Genomic DNA, 26,198 nt, shown 5'->3' with positions numbered 1-26,198 from the left:
TCTGCCCCTTAAGATCTAAAAGGGAAAATATATTAAAAGGGATAAACGAAGTTAATTTACATGTTGGAAAGTCACAAGCCATTTCTTCTAGTACACTCAAGTAAACAGAAGCAGTGAAGAAATCATCACATTGTGTATGCTGAACATAAAAAGGCAATTCTGAAATGGAAAAAGGAAGGAAGGAAAGAAAGGGAGGAAGTAAAGAAAGAAAATGACGAACTACATCCTGGTAGATGTAAATTTATACTGGGGGGGGGGGAAGGTGGGAGTAGGAACACTTACTGTACATTATTATATTTACATCTAAGGAAGGCTTATGCAAGAGTCCTCTGCTCCAGAATCAGACTGCAAATAAAGCTAGGTGCACAAGGATACATGGCAAAATTGTTATCACAGGAGCAAGTTTTAAAATTCACAAAAAAAATCCTTCCCTTTCCCAGTTTCTTTGGCAGATGCCACTAAAACCAAGAGACCCTTCCCTCATCTTCCTTCCCTCTCCCCATTTAACTAGCTGAAGCGACATCATATATGTCAAATCCATGCTAGTAATAGAAATGTATTTTACTATCCTAATTTAGAAGAAAGGCCTAACAACCAAAAAAAGAACAACAACAAAAAAAAAAAAAAAACAACTGAAGAAGGCAAAAATAAAGTTAGCTTATTTATAAACATAACTTCATTCTGTATTAATGCTGTGTTTTAAATGCTGTTCTTGCTATTTTTTATCTCAGGAAGGAGAAAAGTTTTTGGAGACTGTGTTTAAGACCTAGCGCCCTAGACAGCAAGACTGCATCAGACACTGAAGCTCTTACTGAACAAAGCCCGTTGGCACAGGGCACTGGAGAGATTTATTCTCAGTTCCTTGGATGATCACTAAGCACAACAGCATTTTAAAGCAATCAAACAAGTAGTTATGAGCATCCTCTCATGTACCATTTATTTAATATGTACATTACTGTTATTAAGAATGAAGGAATGCTACTTTTAAGCTACAGGAAGCGAAGGTAAGATTGGCAATAAGACATGGCATTATGCTCAGAGTCATTTTTTGATTATCTGAAACACGAAAGACTTTAGATGACATTTCTGTTTCTTCAGAACATTCTTAACATGTGAAACAAATCTGACAGTTTTTTACAGCTAGTATTTTTAACACAGCTTCAGAAGGATTAGAAGAGAGCTTTACAAAAAAAGCTCACTGTGGACTTAATGCAGGTTGTTGACTCTGTAATACAGCAGCGGATACAAAAATTAATGGATATTGCTTTAGATAGTTTCACAACTATTGGTAATCCTAAGCAAAAAAAAAAAAATTATATATATATATATATATAAAGCTAAGTTATGCAACTATAAACATCCCTAAAACTTTAAGGGAGAGGGAACGTTTACCTACAGCACTTTTCTTAGTTTATACAGTTATTCTCTTAGTTTTTACAATAATTCTTTGTTGAATACAGTTTCTTATAACCTGATTCTTGTCTGAGTTCTACACCAATTCCACAAGCTTCCAAGCTGAAGCCATACTCTGTCTTTTTCTATCAATTTTCTTTTCAGTCATTTCCAGAGAAAGGACTCAGTCCTATTTAGCAGACCTTGGGCTTCACAGGCAAGGGTATGAACCTCTGTAGGATGAACAGAGTTTATTATAAACTACAATATTCTCTTTAAATCTCACTCTGAGGGTGACAAACAGTGAAAAATGTTTTTCCCTTAAAAATACTTCACCCTTTTTAATTAATTACAGATTTTGATTTTGCATAAACTACAAAATGATATTCAGCAACCTCATTTCAGCCGCCATCACCTAAGTAATCTAGAATGAGATTGGTCATATTGGCACCTTTTACACCATGAGATACAGACCTTCAACAGCTTATTCATTCTATGTAACCTGCAGGTATGTCTTAGGCAAGACAATAAAGTCTCTGGAAATACTTCTCTTCCCCCATTTTGGCTTAGATGGCATGCAAAAATAGAATACTTTATGTCAGAGTGAACAGGATAAAATACCACAAAGCCTCCACGTGTTACCTCCCTGGCTGGTATCTTTTGAGGGAGTAAAGTTTTTGAATTGGATAAAATATATAATCCCCACTGCAAACAGTTCTGACAGTGGACAAAGGAAACTGTCAGTTGCTTAGCATAAGCTGTTGCTACAAGTCTAGGAACCCTTGTTTGAAAAAAGCAAATAAAGCAACTTAGAAAATACAAAGTTACTAGTTTATGCAAATAAATGTGCAAGATACAGACATAAATGAAAAAAAAAAACAGAAGAAGCAAGAAGATCAAAATCAGATAACACTAATATCTTTACTTGCTGAGATAAATTTCTTTCCCAGGGAAAAGCAATGCAGTAAAGTTAATCCATCAAGCTGAATCATTTAATACAGTGCTATACAGGCAAAGTCCTGTCTGAGGTAGAGTAGACCAGCGTAAGTACAGAGGCTATGCAACTGATCACACTGGAAGTGAAAGGAGACTCTGGAAAGTGTCCAAGATACCATTCTTGGGACCAAGAAATAAACATAAAATATTTAATTCCAAATTCTTTAAAGTCACTGGAAAACAACGTGCAAAATTGCCCATACAGCAGACAACTGGGTCAGGAAGAACTGAATGAGTTTCAGGACAAAACCACGGGAAAGCACTTCAGAAAAGGTTAATTTGAACTTGTAAAGGTTTTTAAACACAAACCAAATGTCTCCAAAACAGGTCTACGTTTAAAGTGTTTGGCCCACTGGGACTAAGGGTTTTTCATCCATGTGAAGCTGCTCACATTGACACATGAAGAAAATGTGCAAACTGGCGATGCATAAATGCACGAATTTGAGAAAGTCTTTAATTAGAAATAGTCCTAACACAGCTCTCACAGTCCCACAAAGGAGATAATGAGGCCAAAGATTTCCTCGGTATCCCCTTGGTATAGCAAAGAAGCATGTATATGTAACACCTAAAAGAGATGTCCTACAGCCTCCTAAGTCAGTCATGGGACTGTTTGGATATGAGATTTTTCTTGACTCTGAAATGTCTAGAAACTTATACTTACCCAGATGATGAACTGCTTAAAAAACCCTTCCCATCTATTCTGCTCTTCAATTCCCAATTATAATCAGCATTGTTGGTATATAGGTCTGATAGATCTGACGTCCCTCTGAAGAATTTTTTTGGAATTCACAGCTATGTACATGCTTCTAAATATTTTCTGAAGCAGCGAGACAATTTCAAATCCATGTTCAGCTTTAAATTTGGTATCACCATTCTGTCTTATAGATAAAACTCTGTCTTAATTTATGTTCAGTCATATTTCAAATGGAATGGGACCGATATTTTGTGTCTTACCAATGGCAGTTTCAGAACAACACCTACAGCTGATCTACAATTTGAGAATAGAAACATATTTTTCATTCCAAATGTACCTTCATCAGTATTTCTAAACTTTACATTAAACCCTATCCCTAAGTGAATTACACAAGGTATTTCATAATTCTGCTTTTAAAAAGCTGTGGAAAATGGGCTCCACTACGTCCCTCAGCCCTACTAGCATAAAAACAACTGGATGCAAAGCTACAGTGACTCACAGTTAAAATACTTGCGCTAGTGCCTTAATACAGTTAAAGTATTTGTCTCCACCCCTTTTCCTTATTTTCGCAAGATCCTTAAATCTAAATAGAGGATTTATATACATGTATACATACATCTATATAAAACGAATGTGCACTTTATATAGTGTATTATTATACTTTGACATGAAAGAAACACTGCTGACAATATTTACAATAAATACAGGCTTTTTACTGTATCAACAGGTAGATACCATAATATAAGTTGTTTATTTAAATTTAACTACTGCAGATTCTGGAAGGTAGGAAAATGAATAGAGTACACTGATTATTTAAAAATACAGTACAGGATTACTCTTCCAGTTCAGAAGTGGAAATACCCTGTGTTTTTATAATCAGTCTTCCTTAAAGGTTTTGTTTTGCTTTCCTGCAACAGTAAACAAATCCTATCAAAATGCAAGGACCTGCACTTTTCAATCTAATCAACAGTACCAGGCATTTGGAATGATGGAGAGGTACCAATATTAACATTTTCAGTCTTAAACATAAAAGAATACAACCTGCACCTCTACCACATTTGCATTTGTAAAACCAAGACAGGAAATGCTGGTTTCAACAACTGCCTTCATTAAGCATGTAGACCACGTGGTTGAACATTCTTTTCTCCCATAGTCAGTAAAGGTTTCATACAGACCCTGGAGCATGCATTTCCAGGACATGATTCTCAGTACTGATCTCCTAACATCTGGACAGGGATGTTGGTTCAAATGTTTTGCAGGATTCTTTTCTGACCACACACCCTAATGTCCTTCCCACTAAAACCTGAAAAGAAGACGAGACAGAGTAGCTCCCAATCTCATCTTGACATAGAACTAGGATGTACTCAGAGTGCTCGCTCACACCAGGAGGGGGAGAGTATTCCTGCATCCCACATTTAGCTGTAGCCTCATTAACCTGAACTGTCACCTAACTCTCTGCAGACACAAGGGCAGTCCAAACCAACTATACACAGAATCACACAGAATCATCTAGGTTGGAAGAGACCTCCAAGATCACCTAGTCCAACCTCTGACCTAACAATAACAAGTCCTACACTAAACCATATCACTAAGCTCTACATCTAAACGTCTTTTAAAAACCTCCAGGGATGGTGACTCAACCACCTCCCTGGGCAGCCCATTCCAATGCCTAACAACCCTTTCAAGTAAAGTTCTTGCTAATATCCAACCTAAACCTCCCCTGGAACAACTTTAGCCCATTCCCCCTCGTCCTGTCACCAGGCACGTGGGAGAATAGACCAACCCCCACCTCTCTACAGCCTCCTTTAAGGTACCTATAGAGAGCGATGAGGTCTCCCCTGAGTCTCCTCTTCTCCAAGCTGAACAATCCCAGCTCCCTCAGCCACTCCTTGTAAGACTTCTTCTCCAGACCCCTCACCAGCTTTGTTACCCTTCTCTGGACTTGCTCAAGCACCTCCATGTCCTTCTTGTAGCGAGGGGCCCAAAACTGAACACAGTACTCGAGGTGCGGCCACACCAGAGCCGAGTACAGGGGGACAATCACCTCCCTAGACCTCCTGGCCACACTGTTTCTTATACAAGCCAGGATGCTGTTGGCCTTCTTTGCCACCTGAGCACACTGCTGGCTCATATTCAGCTGCCTATCAACCAATACTCCCTGGTCCTTCTCTGCCAGGCAGCTTTCCAACCACTCATCTCCCAGCCTGTAGCGCTGCTTGGGGTTGTTGTGCCCCAGGTGCAGGACCCGGCACTTGGCCTTGTTGAACTTCATACAGTTGGCCTCAGCCCATTGGTCCAGCCTATCGAGATCCTCCTGCAGAGCCTTCCTACCCTCGAGCAGATCGACACACGCACCTAACTTGGTGTCATCTGCAAACTTACTGAGGGTGCACTCGATCCCCTCATCCAGGTCATCGATAAAGATATTAAAGAGGACCGGCCCCAGCACTGAGCCCTGGGGGACTCTACTAGTAACCAGCCTCCAACTGGATTTGGCTCCATTCACCACAACTCTTTGGGCCTGGCCATCCAGCCAGTTTTTAACCCAACGAAGCGTACGCCAGTCCAAGCCACGAGCAGCCAGTTTCTCAAGGAGAATGTTGTGGGAAACAGTGTCAAAAGCCTTACTGAAGTCAAGGTAGATCACATCCACAGCCTTCCCCTCATCCACCAAGCCCGTCACTTGGTCATAGAAGGAGATCAGGTTCATCAAGCAGGACCTGCCTTTCATAAACCCATGCTGACTGGGCCTGATCGCCTGGTTGCCCTGCAAGTGCCGCGTGATGACACTCAGGATAATCTGCTCCATGAGCTTCCCTGGCACTGAGGGCAAACTAACAGGCCTATAGTTCCCCGGGTCTACCCTCCGGCCCTTCTTGTAGATGGGCGTCACATTTGCTAGCCGCCAGTCTACTGGGGCCTCCCCTGATAGCCAGGACTGCCGATAAATGATGGAAAGCGGCTTGGCCAGCTCCTCCGCCAGTTCTCTCAGCACTCTTGGGTGGATCCCATCCGGCCCCATCGACTTGCATATATCCAAGTGCTGTAGCAGGTCGCCAGCCATTTCCTTGTGGATTATGAGGGCCACATCCTGCTCCCCATCCCCTTCCATCAGCTCAGGGTACTGGGTATCCAGAGAACAACTAGTCTTGCCGCTAAAGACTGAGGCAAAGAAGGCATTAAGCACCTCAGCCTTTTCCTCATCTCTTGTAACTAAGTTTCCCCCAGCATCCAGTAAAGGATGGAGATTCTCCTTAGTCCGCCAGATCATATACTGTCCTCCTGCATTCTTCTGCCCCGTTATTTTCAAAACTGATCCTACGGACAACAGCCTCCTTCAATATGTGACCCTAGTGAATGCCTAAAGCAGGTCCATCCAGTGGAATGAATTAAGCAGCTATTTTGTAACTGTGTAATCTGTGTAACTGTGTAATCACATACTTAAAACACCATAATGCATATACCAAGTGCAAATCAAGGCTAAAAAGACAGCCTTTATTCTGGTATAACTGAACTTTTAAGAGCTGGACTCCACAACCTTAGCAGTGTTTTGACAGAGCTTTGCTGTTTTTTGCTTAGGGTTTTCTTGTTGTTGGGTGAATGGGAAGGTGCAAAACAGAGGAGAGGAATAACAAACTGGAGAAAGCAGACACTCCAATATACAGTACTATAAAATCTGTTTGTTTAAAAACAACTCGTATCTGGACAGGACTATGTAACTTCAACTAGGAAACTAAGCAGCAGCTTTTAACACTTATTGTACAGCGGTTATTAAAGAAGTATTTGAAGAATAGCTAATTTTGCCATCTCAATTAAGCATGATGTCTTCCAACAGAAGAGAGAGATTCAGTGATCTTATGCTTTCATGTGCATTTTTGCTGTTTCTGTGTAGTACACTACTATTGCATAATTCTATTTTCACTAACTGTATACTCCTCCTCATATAATGTCTCTTCAGTAACACATTACCTTTTCATTGAGCATAAAAGATGCACTTCACTGCCCTGCGTTACTCACACAAGCTAAATGATGGCAGAAAAAATGCGAAGTTCTTTTCTAGTGAGGTCACCTCGCTATCAGCTGGCTCCTGGAAGACCCAGCAGTAACTGCGTGCATTGGGTTAAACTTGAGGGCTGCAGCTTACCTGCATTTTTCATGTCTCTTGAAGCAGTAGAAAAATAAAACCAACCAAAAAATCCTCATAATGATTTGAAGTCTTTTCACTGCAGATCATATAAATAAGAGTAGGAATGAAAAGTACATTTTTCCTTTTACAGCTCCTATTGAATTATGTGAAGTATAGGACTTTTAGGTTTAAAGTACCACAAAGAAATTTGCGCAAATGACACTGTGCTTGATGTCCCTTGACACAGCCAGATATTCCAATCAAAACCAGTTTTATGCTTTCTTGTCTTTTTTAAATACACAGATTTAGATATATATATATTTGTCACAGCAATGCAACAGAACAGAAATCAGCGTCAACTCCTGATGTGTTTCAACACCACCAGTTTCAAGAAAGAAGAGCTCAGCTTTTACATAGGAATCAAAACTATGCTTTTCTGTAATTGCTGCTTCCCTTACTATATGTCATAGTACTTTCAAAAGTTACAAAAACAGAACATTATGTTCCAAGTTCTCGGATTTTCTCATCAAAATGTCAGTAAAGGAGATAAAACCAGGCAAGTCTATTCCAAAATCTTCTCACTATTCTGTCCCTTTTGCAACTTCTTTGGTATGTCAGTTCACTCTTGTTTCACATGAAGGCAGTTCTGTCCTGGACCTATCTGAACTGATTTAAAAAGTGCTCAAACTTCCTGTCTTTTCTTGAAGTAAAATAAATGTCAAGCGAACATAATGTATTAGAAAGCTGTTTAGACTGACAGAGCTAGCGTTCAGACTTCTATGTTCATGAAACTGAATCCTCTATTCCAGAGACACACAGACTTACCAGAAAACTTCTTAATGGCAATAACCACCCAACTATTAGACTTCCAGCCACCGAGAACATGTAAATCCTGGGGTCTTAACAGACTCCTAGTGTATATACTGAATCAAAAAATGTAAGGCCAGAGATTACGTGTTCTAAAACACAAATAGGATTAAAATCAATCCTGTTCACACCCAAGTAGCCTCATGCTTTGTAATGCCCTTTAAAGGGTAAGTAGAAAAAAACATCAATTGCAAATGGCTGACAGTTCGTTTCAGTTTCTTGTTGACAGAAATTACATTTCAGACATGTAAGATCATCTTTCACAGAAAGTAGCACATATAGTGACACAATTGATATACTTCATCTCTCCTGATCTTCCTCCAGCCCCTCATACCATATTCAGCCTTACACTGCTTACATTAAAACCAGAAACCATTTATAGAATAGGACAGTTACAACCCTGCTTCCAATACGGGGATATTCCAGTAAAGAATATTCTCTTTAGTGTCATGGAAAATGAAATGGACACTACTAAATATTTTAAGAAGTTCCAAATTCACATAGAAAAACTGTTAACCACTGCACAATAATCCTTGAAGAAGTAAGTATAAACCAATCGTGAACCTGCTTCTATTTCTCTACAAGCTTTCCTTTCATCTGCTTAAAACAGATGTGCTGAGGCCTGTAAAACACAGCAGAAAGCTGCTGCCTTGTCAGTTACTAGTCTCCAAACATTGCTAATTACATTTATTTAAAAACTCTAGTGAAAGTTCTCTAAAAGTTAAAAACCCTTACATGAATTATGTAATTTAATTTTTAAAAGTTAGTTTTGAACTTACAGTATCATCATAATTGGACAGTATGCTGAAAGGAGATAAGAGACCATATAGTGAAACATTAGTGCATCATTAATGCATTAGATCAGAGAATCACAGGATTCCTTTTAAATGTGACGTATAAAAGAATGCTTTTACAACTAAAGAAACTGAGAACACAGTTCAGAAATGAGACTTACCATTCTTGGTTAAATACTGAACATTCTTCATCACTCCTTCAGTGTAAGCCCCTGGCTCATAATTGTCCATCTCACCCGAAACAATATGAGCTACTCTTGCAGCACGCCCTCGGATTGCACCGGCTGCACGATCTAAATTGTCAGCATTTTGCTCTCTCAGTGCGATTATACACTTGTTTACATCCTCAAGAATATGGCTTTCTGCAAATAAAACAACAATTATTTTAGATGGCACCTCTTACAACATCGGACCTATTTTAGACATTGACCAGATTTTCTTCTTCCCAGATGAAATACACTGGCCAACATGAGTGGAAGTAAAACTTAAAACATGACACCTACACTGAACTCTACTTGAGATCCTTAAAAACAATTTACTGATCTGTAGAAAGGTAATGTTATGCTATCCTACAGGCAACAACAACAATAACAAAATGGTCAGTTACAAAGTGTTAGAAAACATCAAAACCACAAAACCTTACATGTATCACGAATATTTGTAGTATGAAGGAAAATTTAAACGGATTATGGCTGTTATTTACTGTTGAAACCTTCTTAAACCATCGTGACAAAAGGAGCTATAACAAGATGAGTCTTTGCCAAAAAACAACTGCCTAAACAACTAACTTCTTTGACGCCTGTGTGTTAGGATCTTCATGCTAAATCATATTAAGTTAATAGAGAAATATTTTTGCTTGGTATTAAGACTACATCATTAGATACCAAATTATCTCAATACACTACATTATTACAAAATGCATGTTGATATTTTACTGTAATAGTTACATCTTTTATACCAATACACTTATTGCATTACTATGTATATTTGATACAATATTAATAATAGTTAAATATGTGCAAATATAGCTCCCAATAAACATACGTAGTCAGTTATCAATATGTAACATAATTATGCATTACTGGCTTCCTTTTACAGCTACATTATTTCACTGTGCCTTCTTGTTTCACAATACCCTCCCCTTCAGCTGTCATGCCGTAACTAAAGGATTCCTCTTTCCTCTTGCTATGCTTTCATTCCTACAATATTCTTTCCCTTATTAGAATTTCCCTCGTTCGAATTCATCACCTCACAAACTCAAAACTACATTGAAAAAATGAAGAAATGTATTTTTCTTCATCTTTTCTCAGTATGACAATTGGTTTATTGCCCACTTGATTTAAATGATCTGCTGCAGTATATCCAAAGACTATGCATTTTTACCTTAATAATTAGAACACATATGTATGTCATAATTACCTTCTACCTGTCCAAATACTACTATATTCAAAATACTACACTCCTAGTACAAAAATGAACATGAATTTTGGGAATAGGCAGGGAGATGTTGTTAATATATGTGAAATTCATACGTGACACAGAGCAAAATCTCAAACACAAGTTCCTGGATGAGACACTAGAGGGGTTAAAAAAGATCTTCCTAGTGAAATGCTTAAAGAAAAAATAAACATGCACAAAATCATCCCACTAAAGGGATGACAGATGCAATAAAGCATGACTATTCTTCCACAGCACTATAAAAAAACCAACAGTATACATCACAGTAATTGCAATCTTCTGAATACAGTGAATATTTAACATTCACATGGCTTCTTCAACATTTGATAAAGTAAAAACAACACACAGTGGAGAGCTGAAGAGATCTTTGTTATACGGTTAACCAAAGAGGTACCCAGTGGTGTCTTTGCTAAGGACAGGAGTTGAAGTAAGCCGATTCTGTCTTCCTTCGAGATTAAACACATTTCTAGTGGGAGGTGTCCCTGACAATGGGGGACTAGAATTAGATGGTGTTTAAGGTCCCTTACAACCCAAACCATTCTATGATACTATGATATTTGAAAAGTTACACAAGTATTTTTCTATAAGAGATTATTATGCTTCTTTCTGAACATCCATCTTCTCAGCCTTTCCAGTGGCAATATTAAAGTTCCATTTCTGCTCAACAAAATAATTTTTGATAAACAAATTTATAGCAATGGGAAGGAAAAAAGAATAACAGCATCAGGAAGGAAGACAGATGAAAGAAAAAAACACTGGTATTAAAGTAAGAAATATGAGCCATAAAACTACAGAGTAACAGACTTGAGCAAGAATTCTGTTCAGGCTGAAGAACAGTATCAGGAATGTCAAGAGTTATGTCAAGAGTTACACAGAGAACAAGTATGTGGTATTATGTTAAGATTCCAGTCTATAATACAAGTATTGAAGGGCATATCCTATTTCTTTATAGACAAAGTAATCTAAATATAAAACTGAATTTACAGTATAAAGGGTAAAACCATAAAATGTAAATAAAAAGAGTATGTTTACAGTTTTTAAGCTTAAATGGTTTTTTAAAGTGTCTGTTAGTTTTGTTATTGAATTTCCTTTTCTACACAAACCTAAAATCTGCTGTCTCTCAGATACTATTGTAAAACAACATTAGAAACACAAGATGTGAAGGTAACAGATTTGCTCTATCTTCAGAAGTACCATTGTAAAACTTCTCTTGCATTAAAGCATGAAATAATTCACAGTATACATGCTTCTTTTTAACTCAGATGACTGCCATTCAGTGTGTCAGCATTAAATTACATTTTATGTTACACAATAAAATTGTAAAATCATGATAACTCAAACAGACAAAACACATCAAACAGGTAATCCTGAATTACAAACTGCATCTACCATGAGTATCATGGGATTCTGTCTATACAAAAATTATGAATTCTGGTTCAGCTTACAGAACTGCTACATCACAGAACACCTCTGTGAGTATGAAAACACGTATTTGTCCCTGTCCAAATCCTTTCAGGGACATGTCCACAATATCAAAGGTCAGCAGAAAAAGGGAAGTTTACTTGTAGTGACTTTGATCACCTTGTTTGTTCAGCCTGCTCAAATTCTCTAACTACTCCCATGGACTATCATCTACATGAAAAGAGGGCAATAGCAAGACTGGCAACTATTGCAATTTCACTGATGCCAACTATAACACACTAAATAAATAAATGCAGAAGAAAGGGGCAAATGACAAGGTGCAAAGAGACATTTTGGGAAGTACCCTGTGCTACCTATACAGGTTAGTACTTTCTCTTTTTTCAAGCATCTTTCCCTTTGTGCCTTCCGCAGCAGGAGACTTACAAACAATCCAGTGTGTGAATGTGCACATGGTTGATAAAGGCTGAAGCAGGACAGAAATGCCCTAAGGGCTGACAGGCAAAGAATGCAGGAGAAAGAACTAACAAAAAAACAATTTTGTTACCATAGTTATGTCTAAAAGGAAGAAGTACAAGTCACCATTACATTAGGTTTATTACAAGTCACCATTACATTAGGTTTATTACTGTTGATGTGTTAAGAAGGAATTAGATGCAGCAACCTCTACTTTTAGGTCCTTTGTGTGAAGGATACATTGCTTTTTAACTGCTCAGCAAAGATGACAACTAACGGGTTTAGGGGCTTTGTAAATAGAAAGGTTCAGTTCTTCTGATATTTACTAAGTGAAATCTCAACCATGGAAAAACATAAATAACTTGCTATCTTGAATTACATGTATCTCAAGTAACTTTCCAATAAAAACTGCATGTGGCCTACTACTCTATATGAATGTAAATACTATATGAATGGCACATATAATGGAAAGCTCACTTTTTCCAAACCCTTCCAAGAGAAGTCAAAGGCAAGACTTCCATGGAGAAAGAAAAAGCAAACTTGAGGCCAAAAGCTTTACACAAATACCCTTAGACCTGCACATTGTAGCTGAGGTCCCCATTAGCTGCTTCCTTCCAAATTGGTAACAGTACTTTTGAGTCTTTTTAGAATATAATTATCACAGCATGTAAAAATATCAAGAGATATCAATTAAGATATGATAAGACCCTGCAAATACCATGTTTCAAAGATGACCAAAACAGAAACAGATTTGAATAACTGCATATTTCCATACACTTTGTACTAGAGTACGTGTCCTTATCTGCTACATTTTTTCCTGCTACATCCCTAATTTTCACAAGGGATCAGATGAGAACTTGATACAAATGCTATGTGTTTGTCAAAAACTCATGAGCTCTTGTCAGTATGACAGAATGCACAGAAAATACGCATGCTCAATGAGAATAAATGGCTATATTCCCACACACTGGTAATACCGAGTGGTAGCCTTTCTGAATACCAGAGCCTACATGCACAGTCTCACTATAATCTGAAGCTCTTCCCAGATGAGGTACTTCACAATCAATAGCTTAAACACTGCTTAACTTATTTTCCGCAGGGCACAAGCAAGCCTGTAACATTTGTCTTAGAAATTAAAGGAAAAAGGAGAAAGACAGCATTGATGACAGGCCAGCTGAGATCATTTTAACCTGCAACTTTCTTATAAATGCTTCCTCCTATTACATAAAATGCATTAGATAACTTTTTATTTTCATCCAGGTATCCTACATTCCAAAGCAGAAAAGGAAGTTTACGACAATGTACCATCTCTTCGTCCTGATTGAGAAAATTTCTTTTAAGAGTTAATTCTTACAGTGGATTGACAGACTTTTAAAGAACTTGTCAGATTGACAGTCACCACAGCAATTATCACGAGTGGTGCACTGTACCTTCTGATTTTCCTTTGGGATCTTGGTGTTAACTGTATTGGTCAAAACTTATCTCAGCTGAGCTAACCATCATATAATAAAGCTGGTTTTGACAAAGACATGACTCAGACTATTTCTAGGACAAAACTAATGGCTCTTACTTAGCATATCATTTGAAGAAAAAAGACGGGTGATGCCCTTCCACTCCATATGGCACTAGTAAAGCCTCTGTTAAAGCACTTCTATTAAAGTTTCTCCATTCAGTTCAAAAAAGTTGTAGGCCAAATGGAGACATTCCAAGAAAATTAAAATAAAAAAAAATAGTGATTTAAGAAATCTATGAAGAGACATTAGAAAACTCAATTTGTCTCTTGAAGAAAAGATGGAAAATAAAACACACTTGCCTTTAAGGCCTAAACCAATAAATTAGATGTAGAAATGTATTGATATTTAAACACAACCAAAATTATTCCTGTCTTTTATCATCTGTTGTCATGAGAAAAGAGCAAGCAAAGAAACTTTGTAAAAGAAGTAAACTACCTTTCCAACCACTCTTCTTCTTCCTCTATTTGGACCAAAAAAAAAAAAATGCTGCACTGAATTCCCATCTCTTTCCTACATACCAAAGTTCAGAGAACACTCAGCACTAGATCTCCATGAGCAATCTGGTGAATCAGATTTTCTTCTTGGTACTTGGGCCTCTTTTAACAGTATTAATAGAGTATCTACATTCTACAAGCAGGGCAGTGTCTTAGTCACTGTTCAAGCAAGAGATCACTGGTAATCACTACATGTTGCAAGTCACTGGAAACATCAATACAAGAATTTAAAATAAAGAAGTGTAAATAAAGAATTACTCAGAAAAAAATGAAAATAAATGTCCTCTCTTCTCTGACTGTATTAACTAAATACATTCTATCTGCTAAAATTAAGAAACTAGATGATATTTTCTAATATTATTTGTTGCTAATCTAGCTGACAACACTGCTATTCTGGCTCAGACCAAGAATGGTATTGAGCAGCATGGTGCACAATGGTACAATATTTACTCCGCAACTAAATTCACAATGCTTCCAAAATGCTCACTTTTAAACACATACAACTGCATATTTCATTTTTAATACCTGTAAATGCCTATTGTTATATCCATCTTAAAAAAAGGCAAAGAGGAGGATGTAGGAAGCAATGGCTTCACCTCTGTTCCTGGGAAAATAATGGAAAAAAAATATTGGCCTCCAGGCCAATGAAGGACAGAAGCCAGCACTGTTTGTTCCCCATCTTCTTAACAATACCAACTCGAGCATGACCAAACCGACTGTACTCAGTGACAGAACATGAAGATGAATGTGGGCAGACAAGAGTGGATTGCAATAAGTTTCCCCTCAACAAGGTAGTGAAAGCTCTTCTGGATCTATCACTATCTGTGGAAGATAATTTTTGAAGAGAAAGAGAAGCAACAACTCTTTGCACTGATCATTTCAACATGTACATTTTCAGATACAGACAATTCATCTTGAAGTATGAAATATGACCTTCATTTTTGTTTACAGGAAATGTTTATTTAAGTTTCTATTTCTTTTGTATTTTACCTTAGGGTGAATAACATATTGGCTGAGTTGGAAGCTTGTCCTTGAGGTTTATTTTCATTCACATATGCATAAATGATTCAGAGTCATTAGCTTATAAACTCAGAAAAACTACAGAAGAAAAAAGCAACAACAACAAAACACCACTATCAAAAGAGTAACAAAAGAAAGAATATTTTTTCAAGACAGTGCCTATTAATTACGGAGTTGGAAGCCCAAAATGATTAGCTTAATTGAATAATGAAGTTTTCAAATTACAAAGAAATTCGTGAGTGAGAATCTTATAGCAATATTAATCTTTTCAGGAGTTTTCCTTCTTTCCATCTTTCATTTTAACATCATCCCAGTAAGCTTTGGATGGTTTGAGATATTAACAGTTTGTACTTCTGTCTTTGTCAATTTCTTGGGAAAAAAAAATGAGCCTACAGACAGGATCCTGGATTGTCAGCTTTCCAGTCAGTAGCCAGATGTATTCCAGGATATTGGAAAAATAAAGGAAGCACTGTCTTAAACTCTCAGCATGTTTAAGACCTTCTGCTTTCCTACAGCCTTACGTGAGCCAGGCTCTGAGATCTCTGAAGACAAAAGTACTCTGCAGAAGCATACAGCCATCTATATGTCTAAAAATGGAGACTGATAAAGGAAAGATGGATATAAAGTAGACAAGAAGCATCAACGCCTGGATTGGCAAGAATTAAAAAGAAGCAAGAAAAAAAGCAGAAACACAAGCATTCCCAGCTGGGTAGGGGTCACTTCTCTAACCACAGTCCTCTTCTCCCCAGGCCTACAAGATCAAGGAAATGTCTCCACAAACACGCAGTGGTGACATGCACACATACAATTGTCCCCCAGCCTCTTCATTTGGCCTTCTCAACTTCAACATACCCTTCATAGGTCATCAGAGAGAAACTGTATGTTTTAGGGGCAATTCCCCTCATCCTTATATATGAGTGTATTCAGCTGAATTAGGTCTTCAAAGTGCCCCCTCCTCTCCTTTTGCTATAAAAAAAAGCTGCAAATGGTTAGCTCAATTTTGATTCTGAAAGTTACAGGAGATGGTTCCATATTCCCATTATTCATGATAATATCCAGGGCAACAAAGAACAATTTTTGATGCGTTAGTACTCTGTAATATGGTGCTGATTTTATAGGACAAGAATGGAAAAAATAGTTGAAAACTGCAGCAGAACATGAAAAAGGAAACTACGAAGTATAAAAAGAAATGTATCACTCTTCCACAATGTAAATATACTTCTATTCAGACTGTAAATGTGCGTAACTGTATTATTAACTACATTCTCCTAAAATGGTATTGTCTTCACCCAAGTAACTACAACCAACATTCAGTAAAAACCTACAAAAGTTGCAATTTGTTCTCCAAAAAAACATATTCAACAACTCCAGCTTCTTGCAGCACAACAGAATAAATCCCTTCAACTTGAATCTGATCCTGGCAACTCCTGAAAACACCAACTAGAAGGAAGGCCCTTTGGCCTAGACTAGAGTGCTAGGAAGCACTGAACTATAAGATCATTTTTTGTTTCACCCACTGTGGACAAACCAGGATGCAACGCTATGATAGTAACATCAGAATTCATATGGTACATGTACATCTCCTAGATCTGATCACAAATACAAGGACTGACAAATGGTCCCCCTTTCTATTCCATAGAGAAGAATACTTCAACGGACTTGTATTATAAAACCAGCTTTACTAAACTGCTCCAAAAAGTACCCCTACCATTTATAAACATTTGCGCCTAATACTACAAGCATTTCCTTACAGATCTAAGAACAGATAACTTAGTTAATCAGCATATATGCCTCATCTCCAATGCTACTTCTTAGAAATAAATAACATAGCATGTTAGAAGAACATTGCCAGGTAACCTTATCTCTACATTAACAGATTAATTGACTCTGGTCTTTCACTTCTTTACTAAGACGTGACACCGGTTAAGGAGAGAGAATAGTCAAAATGAAACAGAAGACAATCTGAAAAAAAAAAAGCCAGCAAAACCGTGAGGATAATGAGGTTCACAAGAATAGAACAGTTGCTCAAAGAGGTTGTGAAATCTCTGGACTTGGTCTGAAATCAGAGTTGAGATTAGTCAGAGCTGGCCAAGCTGTGAACTTTGTAGGAGGGTGAACTACACTTTGACATTCCATCCAGCCTGAATGACTTATGATTCTGTGATACAGAGAAAACATGGTAAGAACTTTGAGCCTAAAAGGACACGGTCTAAGGACAACATATCCAGGCTCTACAAATTACTGAAACATTCCTGATCTGCATCAGCAAGTCCATTTTAAAACATTTCGTCATAAAATTCATCAGAACATTTGACACCACCTCTCAGCCTTGTTTTCTTTCTTCTTAGTTAGTTATCTTAGACTTATTTTAGATTATTTTTCACGCTTCCCTTTAACTATTAGATGAGAAGTTATTTGCCTTACAAAATCTTATTTTACAATGTATGTATATACAGTTCACAGAATACACAGGACAACCGGTTTATCTCCACTCTGGGCCTCACATTTTTGTTTAAATAGCAATGAATATCCAAAGCATTTATTATTCTCCTCAGAACATCCCCTCTCAGAAAACACAGGACAGTTTCCCTTTTGCCAACTTTACAGTCCTCAGGCTAAAATTCTGGGAGGCTTCTTTTCCCAGCAGATGAACTACAAAGGGGTGGGGAGCGAATTAGACCTTCCCTTCCACTTTGGGAGGTGGGGTGAGGAGGTGGTGGTTTTTTTCCCATTATTTGTTTGTTCAATCCTGTTAGCTTTTCAGCAGTCTACTAGGAGAACTGTATGGGACAGAGTTCTTAAATACAAGAGAGGCAAGAGAAGATTCTCATTCAGCATATAAGCAAGAAGGCTGTCTCACATAAAAAACACTCCACCAGCCTTTGCTCAGTCTTTTTGTAACCCATTTGCCCCTTTTGTAAGCACAGTTGCTTACAGAGCTGATAAATCAAAGCAGATAGAAACTACCAAAAAAAAAAAAAAAAGGAGTTATATTTTCACTCCTAGGAAAGCAAAGATTCAATTTTCCATATCATTTGCTTTGCCAAGAAAGAAGAGCTGAAGTCTGCAGTTTTACTGCCTTAGGTGAAAAACGACTTGGCCCTATACAGGGCATAAATAAATCTGTTTTCTGCCCTTCTATGGCTAGGAAATATAAAATTTATTGTTGCTTTCTAAATTCCACATCCAAAACCCAAATTATCTAAAATATTACTAACTTCATGAAAATCTCTCTTAAAACTCAGAAAATCCTTAGTAAATCAAAAATCATTAAGTCTAAAAATGACAAAAGCAATGTTTTCTGAATAATGGGTTATCTCAAAGAATTAGTTCGTGCCAGGGATTACACAGAATTTTTTATTCAACTCAATCCTTATTTTATAGGTAATGAAAATCATTTAAACAGTCAAATAACTAGCCAGATTACAGTAAAATAGTTCAAAGCACAGCCCTTATAAGTCAATGCACAGCCAATAACCTTGTTAATAATTTCAGGACAAATGCCATAGAATGAAGAGTTGGCAATCTTCCTAGTTTGCGCCAAGCGGCATAGAAGAAATCTGCCTTTACTTGGGAATGCTGAACGTCTGCCTTTGGATCACCTGGAGGAATTGGTCAACTTACCCACTTAAAGATTCAGTTTCCTTGGGGGAGAAGGATTAACAATGAAAATTAACTACCTATTTCCTTCTGCTAGATTACTGGTGTATAATGGGATAATTTTGCATTACCTGTTACAATGTGTGTAACATAGCAGACCATACCATGTTAATAGTAGCTATTTCAGTCAAAATCTTGTCAAAAGATAACAGCCATCTGTCCCTCTTAGATAACTGTTCAGGTGCAATAATATTCTCATGTAACAGCTTTTTATTTGCTATACTGAATATTATACGAGCATATAGTAATCGTTTGATACAATGGCCAATACACAGAATAAATATTAACAAATGTAAAACAATTAATTGGCAAGTGAAGTTAGGAAGAAAAGCCTTCTTGGCCAATCAGCTCCTGCTTCTTCTAATATTAAGCCTCCCTTCTCATACTGTCGAAGCATACTATCAAAAACAAATACAGGGGTATTACCTCAACAATCTTCCCCAGAAGACTACCCCTGCATTACAACACAATTCTGTGTGAAAAACAGAGTTGCTACATCTGTTGCGGATTTGTTTTCCTTCAGTTTTTATTTGAAGCTTTTTCTCATCCTTTTTGTTAGACATAACATACTTCACTTTCCATTACCAGGCCTTCTTCAAAGTCTGCTTTTTAGAACAAAAAATTTGGCTCACAGGGAAAGCTGTAAGCTCCCCCCCACTCCCCCCATTTAGTTAGTAAACAACAAAATTAAGAGGCTTTTTGGTATTTCCTGTGAATGTTTGTATTAAATGAAAACCACTTCAACAGCTGCATGTTATGTATCCGACCAAATTCCACACACACACACACATTTATCAACGTCACTGAAGACGACTTAGAGAACTGGTCTCTGTATAGAGATACACAATATGAGAAATGAGGAAACAAAAATAAGGTGTGAGTTTACTACCTGGAAGCCATACAAATTAATACACTGTTTTCCATACACCAAGTTTATATCACATTGATATATTTATACTGAGTAATGCCAAGTGTTTGCATTTTTGAGCATACCTCGTATGAATCCTGACCTGGACATCCCTTTTTCTAATTACAAGTAGTTCTTAGGGACACTGACCTTCCATTACATCCTGTATATAACCAGAACATTAGGTTTTGATGGTGGTATTTTACAGTGCATGGGTTTTTGTTTCTTTTTGTGTGTGTGTTTTGTTGTGTGGTGGTTTTTGGTTTCTTTCCACAGGGAGCAGCAACAGGACAATAAAAGATGGAAAAAAAAAAATGGGAAAACCCATAATTTTGTAAGCACATACATGAAAAGGCTGAAGTTTTTTGCTTAAAGATATGCACTAAATGTCACGTTGTAATATAAAAACCCTCAAAAAGTATACATGTAAGTGTGCATGCATGTAGACATTAAAGAACTATCCTGGAATTAAGACTACTCTGAAGTATAGCTTCTGCACTTATAGTATGTTCGCAGTCAGAAATAATGCCAAGAAAGCCGTAAACCAAATTTATCTGTTGCTGTATTTTGATTCTAGAGTAAATGTAGAAACTTCAGCACACTTAAGAGAATACTCTCTTTGTGTCTGCCCTATTGCAGTCAGTATCCCAAATAACTTAACCAGTTAATAATTAACTAGTTTTGTAAGTTGCACATGAAACTTCTTTGTTGTTGATGATGTTTTTTGGGAGGCAATTTTTTTTTTTTTAATTAATTTTTAACTTCAGGGGCTTTTGTTTGTTTTTGCCTCGGCACTTTCCACTATTGCACTGGATTATTTTTTTTCCCCTGACATGCTAAGGATTCCCAGCTTTATGGAAATCAAAAACATGTCCTATCCAGCTGCTGGAGACTCCAAAGAGCAGGATGCTTTCTGGTCATCAGGAAAACCTCATCAGTGTCCTACTGCTTGTTATTACATTCACAAGAGGGGACCTTAAGGGAACACATCATCACTTCAGCAGTCACCTTTTGCTCAACTTGTGCACTTATGTATGTTCTTATTTCATTAAAACAAACAAACAACAAAAAAAAACAAACAAGGGTTTGACATGCTACACCCTGTTCTGGCAAATTGACTTTCACTAGTCAAAGCACATTTCCTAAGTTTCAGAACTATGACACAGCTGGCTATCAGATAACAGGTATTATATCATAACTGGAAACAAGAAAGTCTGGCATTCTGCACCACAGCAGCAGCATCACTTAGTAGCATCACCACTTTGAACTCTTAGTGCCACTGATCAAAAATCTTTTATTATTTGGTTGTGCTTACTTGAATACCATTTTTTAGAATACATGCGTATGTTTCCAGTAGGCCTCATTACAAAAATCAAGCAGATCAGTTCCTACAAAGCTGCATAAAACCATCAAAAGCTACTGCCACAGCTGCAGATGGAAAGCTATTAGCAACCAAGCTGCTAGAAAATCAACATTTAAAAAATTAATCCCAAAATGTACAAAACTCATACATCCATTGTGCTCCAGAGACTGTCAAATCTGAATTCTGACAGATCAAACACGAATGGAATTACAACTGCATCAGCCTATTTACTAGGTAACTTCCCACACCTTCTCATTCACTTTTGTTCTCTACAGGCCTACAAGAAGTTCATGACTAGAACATTCCCATAACCTTCGGCACAGAAAACCTTGAATTAGAAAATGTGGATTTACAATAGCAGGTTTTCACGGCACAACACTTACCAAAGCAGGTTCCCAAAGTAAGTATGCAATACTGATCCAACTTGGTGTCTTGGTTACAGAATAACCAAACGTGATCCCTACTAATGTATCAATTATCTAAAAAGTGTATCACCATTACAATGTTTGCCATCTAGTCTAAGCAATCAGTGTTACAGGAGTAATTTGCATTTATGGCTGTGTATTAGGGACTGTACTCAACTTTCGAGGCAACCATATCAATGCTGAAGGTATGTAGCAGGCAACAGAAAGAAAGGGTTCATTATGCTACCATAATCTATGGTACATATTAAATACATACCTACATCTTAAATGCTGTACATAGTTCTTGTCCTTTCTCCCTTTTAAAAACATCCATCTCATTAAACAGCAGGTCAACTAAATAAATAAATCCGTTTCTTTACAAAATATTTCTCTAAATCATTTAAGTAGCAGTTACGTAATGTTGTGGAAGACAAACGGCTTAGAAGAGCAGGAGACAGCTGAGGATATACCCAGCAAGTGTTGTCATATGACGGCACTGACAAAACTTTCACGCGAGTCTTTAAAGTGGTGACAGCAGAAGACAACTTTGGATGGTCAGTGACATGCACCTCAAGTCTCCATCAAAAAAGGGAAAATTTCAGGCAATTTTCTTATACTCAGTGAGAACCATGAACAAGGAGCTTGACAATTACAGCACAAGGAAGTCTTATTTATCCTGAAGCATATTACAATCAGGCCAAACAAACTTGAGCTAAGTGGTACTGAAACCAACTGTAGAATCTACCTTCTGTTTGAATACTGTTTCTCCTTAAATAACTGCATAAATCTCTACAGAGATCTCTTACATGCCTACTCTTTCAAAAAGCATGGCATGGCATTTTGCTATTGCAGATGCAAGAAAGCAGGCATGAAAACATAACATTTAATCTTAAGAGTCTGAAAAGCATCTTAATTTTTTCCCATCTCCATAGCCATGCTGTAAGTAAATCTGTAATTAGTAATTTTTCTAATGTATTCATCTGTTAACTTGCTACATAGTAAGAAAATGAACCAGAACTTTGAACCATTGATGGAAAAGTTATTAGATCAAGAGATAAGCCAGAAATCTGAATCATTCCTTTACTCCTTGTCCAAGTAGTTTCAGTTTGTTCTGCAGTTTATTTTGAGTCACTTCAACTCTCCAGACTGCTATCTTAATGACTTAACTACCCGAAGTAATTTGAAACATAACTCTGATGAAGATCTAAAATTTAATGCTACAAGTACCTACAGGTTGAGGCTTGGCCTTCTGATTCATTGTATTTAAACATTAAACAAGTGTTTTTTAACATAATAGAAGATATAACAATGTTGTAACAATGTTGCAGGGTTCAAAGAGGGTAATCTCAACTTTTGAAACAAAGAAAACCAGGCATCTTAGATCTCTTAATCCCCAGTCCTGACTAATAGTTTTCCAGCATCTGTATCAACAGGCATTATCAAGTTTTATTTTGTAGATAATAAAAAGAACATCCTCTCACTCACAGACAACATCTTTCTTTAAAAAAAAGAAAGGCATTTCATAAGAAACTTCAGATTACCTCCTGAGTTCCAGAATATGACAAATTGCACTGTGATTGCAATTTACATAGTTACCAGAACAAGGGCTTCTCCTTCCTCCAGAAAAACCTATCCACTATGATCCAAATCACACACACAAAATAACACAGAAACATTGCTGCACAACAAATTCCAATGCTTACTCACAAAATGGGCACTAAATCTAGAAGCCATGATGCACCACTGACATGGGACTCATTCAGGAAGAGGCCCTTCTCCACAGGCTTAAATGTTTCCCACATTCCCCAGCAACAAAAACCATCAGGGAAAGAACAAGGGGGACTTCGGATAGAAACAATGGACACAGACTTCTGTGACTCATTCTCATGCAGGCACTTCTGAAAACAAAGCGAGATGTCTTCATGCAGGTAAATGGCATATACGTATTGCCACAAGTCGTGCAAGGTTTTTAAATAACCCTACACAAAGAATTTAAGCGAAGTACGTGCATGTTCCAACAATGCACTGATGTTGCAGCCTTTGGCAAAGGAAAAAGTTTATGCCACTCATAAATCTAGCCATAATGGCAAAGGCCTCTGATGGTAAAATTTTAAAAATTAACATGCACACAGCTCAAGAGAAAGGCCGAACCCCAAGGGTAAGACCCTTAAAACAAAGAAGTAACTTCAGATAGTAATCTAATTAGTCCAAATTGAATCCGACACTTTGTATGCTGCTTAAGCACAACGTATTTTTGCAGACAAGTGATGAGAGAAATTTTAAAAGTTCTGCCCAGAGAAGTACCTGACCTGCAGTAACCTCAGTCTAGCACCCTTCTTAATGCAAGTTTAGTGTAGATGTTCATTAAGATGAAAGGTAGCATATATTCATACAAAAATAAAACAGAATAAAGTGCAGACTGAAAAAATGCAGAGATATCATGTAGTGTTTCTGTTTGCAAGTGGTTCCACTAACTTAGCAGATAAAGCATTGAAGTTTTACAGCCTTACCCTCAACATACCGGAATGTTGCAGATTTTTTTCACTTTTTTTAGAATAACAGTATTGGGAGGGAGGAAGGAGATTCTTTAAGTTTTCACAGCTAAAATTCAAAGGAAATAAATTAAAAGCATGTCAAGGAAATGAAAGGGAAAAGTTTAAGTGAAAATGTACTAAGATTTAGAAATAAACTTAGATGAAATCGCATATAAAGTGGTTTCTGAATTTTAACACACTACAAAACTGGATGGTACGTTCTAGAATTTTTTTTCACTGAGTTTCGGTAATTGACATAAAATAAAGTTTCCCAGGATATCTAAGACAGAATCACAGAATCATCTAGGTTGGAAGAGACCTCCAAGATCACCTAGTCCAACCTCTGCCCTAACACTAACAAGTCCTCCACTAAACCATATCACTAAGCTCTACATCTAAACGTCTTTTAAAGACCTCCAGGGATGGCGACTCAACCACCTCCCTGGGCAGTCCATTCCAATGCCTAACAACCCTTTCAGTAAAAAAGGTCTTCCTAATATCCAACCTAAACCTCCCCTGGAACAACTTTAGCCCATTCCCCCTCGTCCTGTCACCAGGCACGTGGGAGAATAGACCAACCCCCACCTCTCTACAGCCTCCTTTAAGGTACCTATAGAGAGCGATGAGGTCTCCCCTGAGTCTCCTCTTCTCCAGGCTTAACAACCCCAGCTCCCTCAGCCGCTCCTCGTAAGACTTGTCCTCCAGACCCCTCACCAGCTTCGTTGCCCTTCTCTGGGCTCGCTCGAGCACCTCCATGTCCTTCTTGTAGCGAGGGGCCCAAAACTGAACACAGTACTCGAGGTGCGGCCACACCAGAGCTGAGTACAGGGGGACAATCACCTCCTTAGATCTGCTGGCCACACTGCTTCTTATGCAAGCCAGGATGCCGTTGGCCTTCTTGGCCACCTGAGCACACTGCTGGCTCATATTCAGCTGCCTATCAACCAGTACTCCCAGGTCCTTCTCTGCCAGGCAGCTTTCCAACCACTCTTCTCCCAGCCTGTAGCGCTGCTTGGGGTTGTTACGCCCCAGATGCAGGACCCGGCACTTGGCCTTGTTGAACTTCATGCAGTTGACCTCAGCCCATCGGTCCAGCCTATCCAGATCCTCCTGCTGAGCCTTCCTTCCCTCGAGCAGATCGACACACGCACCTAACTTGGTGTCATCTGCAAACTTACTGAGGGTGCACTCGATCCCCTCATCCAGGTCGTCGATAAAGATATTAAAGAGGACCGGCCCCAGCACTGAGCCCTGGGGGACTCTACTAGTAACCAGCCTCCAACTGGATTTGGCTCCATTCACCACAACTCTTTGGGCCTGGCCATCCAGCCAGTTTTTAACCCAACGAAGCGTACGCCAGTCCAAGCCACGAGCAGCCAGTTTCTCAAGGAGAATGTTGTGGGAAACAGTGTCAAAAGCCTTACTGAAGTCAAGGTAGATCACATCCACAGCCTTCCCTTCATCCACCAAGCGCGTCACTTGGTCATAGAAGGAGATCAGGTTCGTCAAGCAGGACCTGCCTTTCATAAACCCATGCTGACTGGGCCTGATCACCTGGTTGCCCTGCAAGTGCCGTGTGATGACACTCAGGATAATCTGCTCCATGAGCTTCCCTGGCACTGAGGGCAAACTAACAGGCCTATAGTTCCCCGGGTCTACCCTCTGGCCCTTCTTGTAGATGGGCGTCACATTTGCTAGCCGCCAGTCGACTGGGGCCTCCCCTAATAGCCAGGACTGCCGATAAATGATGGAAAGCGGCTTGGCCAGCTCTTCCGCCAGTTCGCTCAGCACCCTCGGGTGGATCCCATCCGGCCCCATCGACTTGCGTACATCCAAGTGCCGTAGCAGGTCGCCAACCATTTCCTCATGGTTTGTGAGGGCCACATCCTGCTCCCCATCCCCTTCCATCAGCTCAGGGTACTGGGTATCCAGAGAACAACCGGTCTTGCCGCTAAAGACTGAGGCAAAGAAAGCATTGAGCACCTCAGCCTTTTCCTCATCTTTTGTAACTAAGTTTCCCCCCGCATCCGGTAAAGGATGGAGATTCTCCTTAGTCCTCCTTTTTGTGTTGATGTATTTTATAAAAACATTTTTTGTTAT

The 26,198-nt window shown here is 38.3% G+C and overlaps 1 protein-coding gene across 26 annotated transcripts in view; it reads right to left on the bottom strand.

Moving 5' to 3' along the window:
• The window catches only part of CTNNA3 (catenin alpha 3), a 488,378-nt gene that overhangs the window by 110,903 nt on the left and 351,277 nt on the right, over nucleotides 1-26,198 (bottom strand). For 23 of the 26 annotated variants that reach the window (XR_010833026.1, XR_010833024.1, XR_010833025.1 and 20 more), the window contains one exon: nucleotides 9,031-9,231. The exons of 1 other annotated variant lie outside the window; for it this stretch is intronic. Coding sequence is in view for 22 of the 25 variants with exons in the window: in XM_013173300.3 (XP_013028754.1) it covers nucleotides 9,031-9,231 (201 nt within the window). In the remaining 3 variants the exon portion in view is untranslated. Of the gene's footprint in view, nucleotides 1-9,030; nucleotides 9,232-26,198 lie in introns of those variants that run through there. 2 more of the 26 variants (XM_067001114.1, XM_067001113.1) reach the window with 1 other exon arrangement.

This window comes from Anser cygnoides, chromosome 7, assembly GCF_040182565.1.
Source record: "Anser cygnoides isolate HZ-2024a breed goose chromosome 7, Taihu_goose_T2T_genome, whole genome shotgun sequence".
NCBI lineage: Eukaryota > Metazoa > Chordata > Aves > Anseriformes > Anatidae > Anser > Anser cygnoides.
This window is presented reverse-complemented; position numbering and strand designations above follow the sequence as displayed.